The sequence below is a fragment of the Marmota marmota genome, unplaced genomic scaffold (assembly GCF_001458135.2).
Source record: "Marmota marmota marmota unplaced genomic scaffold, marMar, whole genome shotgun sequence".
NCBI classification, from domain to species: Eukaryota; Metazoa; Chordata; class Mammalia; order Rodentia; family Sciuridae; genus Marmota; species Marmota marmota.
In genome coordinates this window covers 34,214,022-34,224,617 of record NW_025999900.1, presented here as the reverse complement: position 1 = coordinate 34,224,617, position 10,596 = coordinate 34,214,022, and the positions used below count along the sequence as shown (strand labels likewise).

Below are 10,596 nucleotides of genomic sequence, written 5' to 3'. Positions count from 1 at the left end.
TCAGTATTTGATTTGTTGGGAGAAGAAGGTGGCACTTGGGTTCTTTTCCTCCTGACATATCTAGGCCCCTGTGCTCTACTCCACCCATACATTCTAGCTGGGACACTGTCTGGGCTCTGGGTTCTGGACCTGGCATTCTTCAGAGAGGTACCCAATAGGTAACCAAGATAAGGGAGAGTTTGGAATCATCCACCAAGAGAGAATGGGCCTATAGGCAAACAGCCAGACATTACAGCCACCATCTTCACATTGGAAGATCTGGGCTCCAGTTTTTTGCTAGACACCTCTGCTTCAGGCTTGGGTTGGGTTGAGGCCTAAGCAAGGAGGAGATACTTGAGGTTGACCTGAAACTACGGTCTAGAAGCCCTGGGACCTGGGGATAGAGGGACAAGAGGGAAGAGTTGCTGAACCTCCTGTGCTTGTTGCTCCTGTCTCTGTGGGGCCATATCAGACCCTGATGCCTTTTCCTCCAGCACAGAGTATACTGTCACCCAACAGGAGGTCATGGTGGTGCATGCCTATAATCACAGCAATTCAGGAGGCTGAGGAGGAGGATCAGAATGTTGAGGCCAGCCTAGGCAATTTAGTAAGACCCTGCCTCTAAAAAAAGTAATGGCTAGGAATATGGCTCAGTGGTGAACTATACTTGTCTAGCATGGGTGGGGCCCTGGGTTTCATTCCCAATAACACACACAAACAAACAAAAAAGCTCCTCCAGACTGGATTCCTTATTCCACCTGAGACCCATAAAAGACCACCTGGCCTAGAATGTCTTGTTCCCAACACCTTATTTGCTGAAATCTGTGGACTCCAAATTGGCTGACACTCCTCTCCCTTACTCCATGTTCATTTTACCACCAAACTGGAAGTTCTTACTTTACATGGCCACTGTCATTCACTTTTCTGAATACTCACTTCCACTAGACTAATTCCAGTCCAGGTCACTTGCTCACCTGACTTGTCATAGCCTCTAGCTTTCCCTTTCCTGCACATGATACCAGGTTGGTTTTCCAGACTCCTTCCTGCTCTATCACTCTTATAAACCCTCAGTGGCTCACCTTCATGATCAAATATAGATACCTAAACGCTCTTAGGATCTCACTATCCCAATTGATCAGTCTCAGTGCTGCCTTGGAGCCTTTCTGCCTCCTACACTTCCCTCTTTCCTTTGGTCTATCCATTCTCCTCCTGGGAAGTCAAGAGCCTAAACAGACATCTGCACTAGCAGCAGAGAAAGATACTGAGTACCCAGGTGCACAAACCTTTTTGTGCCCTCAATTTGCTGAAATTATTTCCTTTACTTCCGTCTTCTCTCATCCCACATCCAGTCCATCAGTAAATCTTGTTATTTAAAAATATATCCAGAATCTGACTTCTCTCTGCTTCCACCACTACCACTTTGAAACAAAACAAACCACCATGATCTCTAATTCTCTTCTTTGCTTCCTTCCACATCTCTTTTTCCACTCTTATTTGTCTTCAGCCTATTCTCAAGGCAGCAGAGATCTTCATTGGCATATAAATCTGCTCATAACTTTCCATTGACTCCCAATCCCCTCATGGTAAAAGACCTTTACAACATCCTGTTTTGTGGCCCTCTGCCTCTCTCTCTATTCCCCGCACCCCCACATACTTGGGACATGCTACATACTTGCCTTGCATATGCTACATGCTAGGCAAGTGCTCCATTACTGAACTACTTTCGCAGTGCCTGGCTAAGTTGCTGAGGCTGGCTGGAACTTGTGATCCTCCTGCCCAGCCAAGTTAGCTGGGATTACAGATGTGCATCATCACACCTAGTTCCAGTTCTCTCCAACCTCACCCTTTGTCATTCTTTCCCTCCATTGCTTTGCTCTAGGCAGCCTCCTTGAATCCACCAAACACGTTTCTACCTTAGGATCTAGGATCTTTTTTATTTTATTTTTTGGTACCAGGAATTGAACTCAGGGGCACTCAACCCCTGAGCCACATCCCCAGCCCTATTTTGTATTTTATTTAGAGACAGGGTCTCACTGAGTTGCTTAGCACCTCACTTTTGCTGAGGCTGGCTTTGAACTCACAGTCCTTCTACCTCAGCCTCCCGCGCCACTGGGATTACAGGTGTGCACCACCACACCTGGCTTACTTTAGGGTCTTTGCACTTGCTTTTTTTTTCTTTTTTGTCTAAAACTCTCTTCCTTTAGGTAATCATATCATCTCTTCAGAGAGGTCTCCCTGAGGATGCTATTTCCCTCCCCAAATAGCTCTCATCCTTCTATGCTCATTAGGCTTTGTCCTCCTTCTATGTCATTATTTTTCATTGTAGCACTGATCACTGCTTCATATATATTTGCCTACCATTTATCCTCTCCTTTCCTTTTCCCTGAAAACAAGGATTTGTTTTTTTCCTTGCTGTATCTCCAATGACTAGAGGAATACTTGGCACATAGTAGACATGGAATAGACACATAATTAATACCTGTCAAATTGAATGACTAGCTGAATGAATGAACACATTAATATATGTTCTTTGCTCATCTCCTAAACTAGGTTCTAAGCAACTTCAGGGTAGGTGCCCCCACTTCATCTTTTTTTTTTTTTTTTAGAATTTTAATATTTATTTTTTAGTTTTCGGCGGACACAACATCTTTGTTTGTATGTGGTGCTGAGGATCGAACCCGGGCCGCACGCATGCCAGGCGAGTGCGCTACCGCTTGAGCCACATCCCCAGCCCCCCACTTCATCTTTGAATCCCAAAGTATTTATAAACATCAACAACTTGAGTACAGTGCTTGAAACAATTTGTAAGTGTCATGTGGAAACTAGTTTAGCCAATCACAGTGGAACAGGGATTTGGAACACTGGAATTTAAGAGAGCAGCATTCCCAACCAGGCTTTCAATAGGGAGCTGCACAGGCTAGAAGAAACAATCATAGTGGATTTCTGCTTTCTCATGTGTAAAGGTAGGGCTTGAACTAAATAGCCAAGGCAAGTGTTTTTTGATGTTATTCTTTTGTTTTGGGGGTGTGAGGATAGAACCTAGAGCCTCACACATGCTAGTAGACATGGACTAGATCTAAATTCCTTTCAGCATTGACATTCTGATTGTAAATATAGGGCAACTGCACAATTATGTGACAAACACTCACTGCTCTGGATGCCTGATAATCCCTACAAAAACAAGATCCCAATCTCAAGAGCTCCCCAATTGAAGGGGACTATAAAAAGGTAGGGTCAACTCAGCTGCAACAAGAACTAAAAGTCTTATACCAGAGCCTGCCAAGAATCGATTCAAGAAAGATTCAAAGAAATGACTGTGCAAAGGTCATAGGCTCAGGAGCAGCAAGGGGTATTTACAACTACAACCATACTACCTAATTGTGTAGTGGGAGGTGTTTGCTGGCAATGGAACCCAGGGCCTCATGCTATGCAAGCACTCTACCCCTAAAGGACATCCCCAGGCCCTTTTATTTTTGAGACAGAATATTAAGTTGCCCAGGCTGACCTCAACCTTTCCATCCTCTGCCTCGTCTTCCTAGGTACATGCATAGGACTACAGGCATGTGCCAAAACGCCTGCCCATACCATTTCGTGTTACACAAATAATTGTTTGAGCCAAATAGCTTTTATAGACCGAAAAATATGCACTGCATTCAACAAAGCTCTGAAGCCCATTTCAGCCAAAAGAACGTTCACAACTCAAAAAGACCAGATGAGGCATGCCCCCAATCTAAGTTGTTCAACTTTAGGAAATGATCCTTGCTATTTTCTGTGAGATGGAGTTATTCCTCTTGGACCTGTGGCATCTCTAAGGCCACCTCACACTGTACCTCCCTAGCATAGCATAGGCCCTAGTTGGACACAAAATTGGACTTGGAATTTGGAAGAAAGGGCAGGGTCTATGCACAGGTCAGGCGTCCTTAAGCCTTGGCAACCCAAGCAGGTAGAGTAGTTGCCCCCGAAGTGACCCCACCTTGCCTACCAATTGAGACACTTTGTTACCAGGCCTGGCGCCAGCTAGAGGCTGGTTTGCTTCCCGCTCATTGGCCAGAGAAGCTCCTCAGAGAAGTCCTTGTTGCTACAGGCGAGAATGAGAGCCCATTGGCCAGGACACTTCACAATGCCCAAACGGCCTTCAGGGTTCTTCGGATTGGTTCGCTGTCTTGTCTCGATGACCCTATGGCCTGGAACCCTGGCAGGCTGCTTGGTGCCAGGAACGAGCGCTCCCCTCAGACGCCAGCTCCCCATTGGCTGTCCTGGCACCGCCCTCCCAACCAGGAGCTAGGAACAAAGCCTCAGAGCGCGCTCCCTGCGGCCAGACCTAGTACCACGGGAGAGCTAGTACCATGTGAGACCCAGGAGCTCGGCCTGTCTCCCTGGCCTCGAAGGTGAAGGCCTGCTATAGAGGACGCTGTGCTCTCTGGGGACTTGCTCTGTCTCCCAGCGCGGGGCCTTCCCCTCGGAGCTCCGCATCCCCAACCTGGAAACCAACCCCGAAGGCTTCAGTAAGTTTGACTAACCCACTTAGGTGCGAACCCACTTAGGTGCGGCGGAGAGAGGCGTCCCAACTCTGCGAATCTGCTGTTAACCCCTTAATTGTTTAACCAGCAGCTGTTGATCGCTTCATTAATTTAGTTTTCTGGGTCCACCCCACTGTGCCACCTGTCTAAATCCTTACTTTTCTCTGATATGCTGGAATCTTGTGCCCTAAAGTATCCCGATTGAGATCCTAATTGGGAAGTGGTGGACCGAGGGTGAAACCTCAGAGGGACGATGTTCTACTATCCCAACGTGCTTCAGCGCCACACTGGCTGCTTTGCCACTATCTGGTGAGGGCCAGACTGGTGGGAATGCCGGGAGAGGTAACCGGGGATCCCAGACTAACGGCTTCCTCTCATACTCACCTTCCCACCCGCTCCAGGCTGGCAGCTACGCGCGGCAGCCGGTTGGTGAAGCGTGAGTACCTTAAGGTGAACGTAGTGAAGACCTGGTAAGGCCCAGAAAAGGAGGAAGGAGGGCCTGGTGGTGAGGTGGACAAAGCTGTGGGGCGGGTGCCGGGGGTGCATAGATGATTAGGGTACATTGTTCCCCCAGCGAGGAAATCCTCAATTACGTGCTGGTGCGAGTGCAACCCCCGATGCCGGGCCTGCCGCGGCCCCGTTTCTCCCTCTATCTCTCCGCGCAGCTCCAGATAGGTGTGATCCGAGTCTACTCTCAGCAATGCCAGTACCTCATTGGTAAGGCTGGGAACCCTAGAGATGCGGCAGAGCTGAGTGGCCCTCTGCTAAGCTGGCTCTTTACTTTGTCCTTCCTGCCCAGAGGACATCCAGCACATCCTGGAGCGCCTGCACCGTGCCCAACTGCAGATCCGCATTGATATGGTGGAGGCTGACCTGTGAGTGTCCAACGGGAACTGGGATCACGGCAGACTGGGTGGAGCACCTATCTTCTTCTTGGCCTCAGCCTATCTCAACATCCATCCTTGACAAGCCCACATTCTCTCACAGACCCAGTCTGCTGCTTCCCAACCACCTGGCCTTGATGGAGACCCTAGAAGATGCTCCAGACCCCTTTTTTGGGATGATGTCCGTGGATCCCAGACTTCCCAGCCCCTTCGATATCCCTCAGGTAGAGGTTATTCTAGAACACCTCAAAGTCATAAGTTTGATAGAACAGAAGGGGAGCTGTATCACTGTTGTCTAAAACTGGGGTTCAGGAAAAAGCCTGCCATAGCTCTTCCCCAGAAGAGATGGGGCAGGGCACTAACATGGTAAGTCCATATAGGCAGAGCCCCCTGTATTTGCCTCCTCAGGGCCAACCTGCTAGGATGGTCTCCTTGCTGGAGATAGCTCTGTCCCCACTCATTTCCACATTGTTCCCACTGCCAAGGCTCTAATCCAGTTCCTCATCATCTGTGCACTGGTGTTCCTTACCCCAATCCTCCTTCATCCATTCTCAACAGCTTAGATAATGTCACCCTGTTCCCTGGTTCCAGGCTGCAAACAGTACAAGCATTTGGAACTCTGCATACCCAGTTCTGAGATAGCCACCTTCCTACTTTTCTCTCAGCTGCCCTTAGGTATCCTTGGCTCCCAAACATCAATTTAGTCCATGTCCCAAAGATGCAACATTCACTTCTTTGCCTATCTAAAAGTGTGTCTCTAGCCTATAATGGTCACTCTTCATTCTCTACTAGTCAGTTCCTACATATACTTACAGACCAAGCTCAAATGCTTTTTTTTATACCAAAGATTGAACTCAGCGATGCTTAACCACTGAGCTATACCCCCAGCCTTTCTTATTTGTTTTGAGACAGGGTCTTACTGAATTGCATAGGGCCTCACTAAGTTGCTGAGACTAGCTTTGAACTTGTGATCCTCCTGCCTCAGCCTTCTGAGCCATGGGATTACAGGTACATGTGCCACTGCACCTGGCTTGTTTTAACCTTTGCATCAACTCTTGTTGGGGTCATGTAGAAACATGTCTCCACACGAGACCATCTGCTCAAAATCAAGAATCTTTGCTGCTTACCTCTGTCCCCCACAACAGTTGACATAAGGATGCAGGGCTTCATGCACAAACTGACAAAGGCTTGATAATTTGGGGGTGAGGGCAGTAAGAAGAGGAAAGGAGAGCAGATGGTGAGTGGATTTATTGCAAGCTAACATCTATGCCACAAGAATTAGGGGTGTAGCTCAGTAACTGAGCATTTGCTTAGCATGGAGGAGGCTCTGGATTCCATCCCTGGGACCTGCTGCCAAATAATTAGGTATAAAGGGAGATTACCAACTGCTGACCACTGAATACTGTGAAAGTGGGAAAGCAGAGGATTGAGGCTGAACCATATCTTTTGTTCTATTTCCTCTCCAAAGATTCGACATCTTTTAGAGGCTGCAACTCCAGAGAGAGTTGGTGAGAAGACCCCTCCTGAAGTCTCTACAGAGCCCAGGAAGCCAGGTCAGCAGAGAATCTTCCTGGTGAGAGGCATAGGAAGGTCCAAGAGCTGAAGAAATAGCTATCTTTGAGCTTCTTTTAATAGACAGGCCCTGTGAGGAGCACTTTATATGTGAAACTTATCACTGTCTCACAAGAGTCCTATGGGGCTGGGCATGCCTGTAATCCCAGCAGCTTGGAAGGCTGGGGCAGGAAGGTCGCAAGTTCAAAGCCAGCCTCAGCCAAAGCAAGGCATTAAGCAACTCAGTGAGACCCTGTCTCTAAATAAAATACAAAATAGGGCTGGAGATGTGGCTCAGGGGTCGAGTGCCCCTGAGTTCAATCCCTGGTAACAACAAAAAGGCAATGCAGACAGGGTCAGGCCAGTTGACTGACTGGACTGGTTCTGACTAGAATCTAACTTAACTCAGATCTGTAGTCCATGCTTTTGATCACCACTGAACTGAGAAATAGTATGGGAACTTGAAAACAGGCAGAGGGGCTGGTGTGTGACTTCCCTACCCCTCCAGACAGGATCTTGGTTACTGTGCTGTCTCCTGAGGCCATCACCCTCCAGGAGGCAGAGCCCATACGTATGCTGCAGATCGAGGTGAGTAATCCCCTAGCACATGGGGCCTCAGCCCCTTGCATCTGTTTCTCTCTGCCTGGGCTTGTAGCATGCTTCTTAGATCCACTCGCCTTTTTCAGAATTGGGACTGAGTCCCTTCCTAAGCTTTTCCTCTTTTGACAGGGCGAACAGGATCTCCCGGAGGTCAGCCGCCGAGACTTGGACCTGCTGATTGCAGAGGAGGATGAAGCTATCTTGTTAGATGCATCCCAGGAAGGCAGGCCTAGGAAGCGGAGGGCTCCTCTGGCTCTGGATGGTCAGAACCCTAGCACCAGCAGTCTGGGGCTTGGCAGTGCTCCCATTTCTTTCCTGCCCTCTGAGCTCTGATCTCTCTGCAGAATCCAAGGAAGAACCCCGTGCCATGGAGGGTGACACTGTAGTTTCCGTGCTTTCGCCTCCAGCTCCTGCACAGTAAGGGCAGGAATCCCTGTACCAGGTAAGGGGGTCAGTGCTAAGAAGGATGTCCTAAACCCACTTGCCTATTTCCCTTAAGGGTAGAAGGGATAGGAGAGCCACTTCCAGTCCAGGTCCCAGGACCTGAGGAACTTAAGCTGACAGGCTGGGAGCCTGGGCCCCTGATCACTGGTGAGTATCCACCATGCCCCTGGGCTTTTCTGGGAAGACCTCCATAGGTTGCAAATAAAGGTCCTATATCCCAACCCACTGGAGGGTGGGGTGGGACATAGCTTCTTGACCATGAGAGTGAAGGGGCTTGTGGGACAGAGCCAGGATCTCGGGTGTTGTTGCAGAGGTGACCCCTCCACAGGAGCTGCGCCTGCCGGCCCCACCCAGCCCAGAGGTGAGCAGTGTCCTTTATAAGCCACCTCCCTCTCTTTATCCTGCACCATTGTTACGTTACTTGGGACTTTTGTGATTAGTAAAAGATGACCCTTTCCATACCCCATTGTGTGGCTTTACTTCCCAAATGGGTACCCTCATGTAAGATATGTGCTGCACAAGTGTACAGAAGCCTTGCCTAAGATCCTGCCCCAGGCAGAGTATGAAGCCATTAGCAGCCGATCAAGATGACAAGAAAAGGAGTGTTGTAGTGTTGTGTACCCATCTCCCCTTCCACTCAGCAGAGGAGGCCCCCACCTCCTGGGAGCCCACCTACTCGCCGACGCCGACGCCAGTTACTGTTCTGGGACAAGGAGACACAGATCTCACGGGAGAAATTCCAGGAACAGCTGCAAACCAGGGCCCACTGCTGGGAATGTGTGAGTGCAGCCCAGGGAAAAGAGGGACACAGGTCAGGCTGGGCCTTTTAAACTTATCAGGGGGAGCTCTGGGAATCCAAAGAAAACCCACTGGGTTCCTTAGAAAGTGCATGTGGATTTGCACATGCACCCAAGTCTCCATGCACTTCTGGTTAAAAAGTCCTTTTAGAAATGAGGAAAGTAGAGGGAAGTCAAGAGGCCGAGGCACAATATGTAGCAGAGGTGAAGTGGCACTGAAGAGGCACATAAGGGGCTTCTGGTCTTCCCCCACCATACAGCCAATGGTGCAACCTCCAGAGAGGACCATCGCAAGCCCAGCAGAACTGTTCCGAACTCCAACTCTCCGTAAGAATGGCAGCAGTTGGGCACATGGGATCTTTAGAAGCAATATTCCTCACTCTTAGTGTTTCTTATAACTCAAACCCAATCCCCTTATCCTCAGCTGGCTGGCTACCCCCAGAACTACTAGCTTTCTGGACCCACTGTGCCCAGGTACCCCCAAAAGTGCTCAGGCGAAGGCCAACCCTGGAAGCTGAAGAGGAGGCTGAAAGGGAGGCAGCAGCAGAGGAGGAAAGAAGAAGGGCTGAAACACTGAGTGAGATCGAGGTAAGTGCACCCACACCACTTCCTTTAAAGTCCCAAAGCTCTGCTTTGCCTGAGCCCCTGCAGGCTGCCTTCTGCTGCAATCCAACAGTGCAGGTGCACTGAACTAGTGCCTTCTATCAGAAGCCTGAATCCAGATGCTTGGGTCTCAGTTCTCATTCTTCCACCTGCAGGTCCTAAGGGAGGCCCAGGAGCCCAGTGGTCCCCTCATGCTATCTTCAGGTAAGCACCTGAAGAAGAGGAGACAGCAGAGATCATACACTAACCAATGTTTTAAGAGACTAGTGCCCCAATTGCTGAAGTTGTTTCCATCAAGCAGAGAGTGTTACACAAGGAAACAGACCGATTCTCTTCAGTTCTCCTGCCTAGGTGCTTTTCACAAATCCATATGGCTCTGGTGTCTATTCATACAGGATGGACTTTTTTTTTTTTTTTTGGTGGTGCTGAGGCTCAAACCCAACACTCTTAGCACCTTTTCTCCCCACAATAGAACTCTCCCTAGAAGCAGCAGAAGAGGAAAAGTCCCGCATCAGCCTTGCCCTGCCAGAAGAACGGTGGTAAGCAACCAGGCTATGTGAGCCTGGGCCAGAGGGGGTCAGCTAGGATGACTGTGCTGACACCATTGTCATGGCCACCACCTTCCCTGCTCTGACTCCCATATTCTCCTAGGGCCTGGACTGAGGCAGAGCAGCCAGAGCCCCCTGCATTGCCCGTGGTGCCTGAGCTCCCAGAGGTGCCCATGGAGATACCTTTGGAACTGCCCCCAGAGCCGGAGCTGCTCTCACTGGAGGCAGTGCACAGGTATACCAGGGATGGGGTACCTCAATAGGATGGACATGGGCTAGGGTCTCAGCTAACAATTCTTGATTCTTACAGGGCAGTGGCATTGGAGCTACAGGCCAACAGGGAGCCAGACTTCAATAGCCTGGTGTCACCTCTCAGCCCCCGCCGGATAGCCGCCCGGGTCTTCTACCTACTCCTGGGTTAGTGCAAGTATAACAGACACACAGGCCAGCGGCCACTACAGATACTCTTTGTGACCTGCCATCATCTTCTCTTCTCTTGACCAGTGCTCTCAGCACAGCAGATCCTTCTTGTGGAACAAGAGAAGCCATACGGGCGCCTTCTGATTCATGCAGGACCCAGATTTCACTAAGGGTAGAGCCAATTTATAAGCCTTCATTAAACAATGCCCTGCCTCACTGGGCCTTGCCTGCCTTGTTTCTGTATAAGTAT

The 10,596-nt window shown here is 49.5% G+C and overlaps 1 protein-coding gene across 5 annotated transcripts; it reads left to right on the top strand.

Annotated features, from left to right (window-relative positions):
• Positions 1 to 4,007: 4,007 nt before the first annotated feature.
• On the top strand, positions 4,008 to 10,562 carry Rec8 (REC8 meiotic recombination protein). Of its 5 annotated transcripts, none has more exons than XM_048798746.1 (20): positions 4,008 to 4,484; positions 4,693 to 4,808; positions 4,901 to 4,969; positions 5,074 to 5,216; positions 5,299 to 5,374; positions 5,487 to 5,607; positions 6,852 to 6,936; positions 7,443 to 7,522; positions 7,664 to 7,796; positions 7,879 to 7,951; positions 8,034 to 8,125; positions 8,290 to 8,339; positions 8,620 to 8,757; positions 9,036 to 9,102; positions 9,200 to 9,363; positions 9,534 to 9,582; positions 9,851 to 9,917; positions 10,030 to 10,161; positions 10,237 to 10,343; positions 10,431 to 10,562. In XM_048798746.1, exons 2-20 carry the CDS (start codon positions 4,753 to 4,755, stop codon positions 10,514 to 10,516), a joined length of 1,788 nt encoding a protein of 595 aa, XP_048654703.1. In that variant the 5' UTR covers positions 4,008 to 4,484; positions 4,693 to 4,752; the 3' UTR covers positions 10,517 to 10,562. The 5 variants fall into 5 exon arrangements, with proteins under 5 accessions (XP_048654703.1, XP_015347676.1, XP_048654706.1 ...); XM_048798747.1 differs by having other exon boundaries at positions 4,010 to 4,484; positions 8,623 to 8,757; XM_015492190.2 differs by having other exon boundaries at positions 4,008 to 4,808.
• The last annotated feature ends 34 nt before the right edge of the window (positions 10,563 to 10,596 follow it).

Coding starts and splice junctions, on each gene's coding strand:
- Rec8 (XM_048798746.1), top strand. CDS start 4,753: ATGTTCTACTATCCCAACGTGCTTCAGCGCCACACTGGCTGCTTTGCC. Junction 7,797..7,878: donor GGCTCCTCTGGCTCTGGATG/GTCAGAACCCTA, acceptor ATCTCTCTGCAG/AATCCAAGGAAGAACCCCGT. Junction 8,340..8,619: donor CGGCCCCACCCAGCCCAGAG/GTGAGCAGTGTC, acceptor CCTTCCACTCAG/CAGAGGAGGCCCCCACCTCC.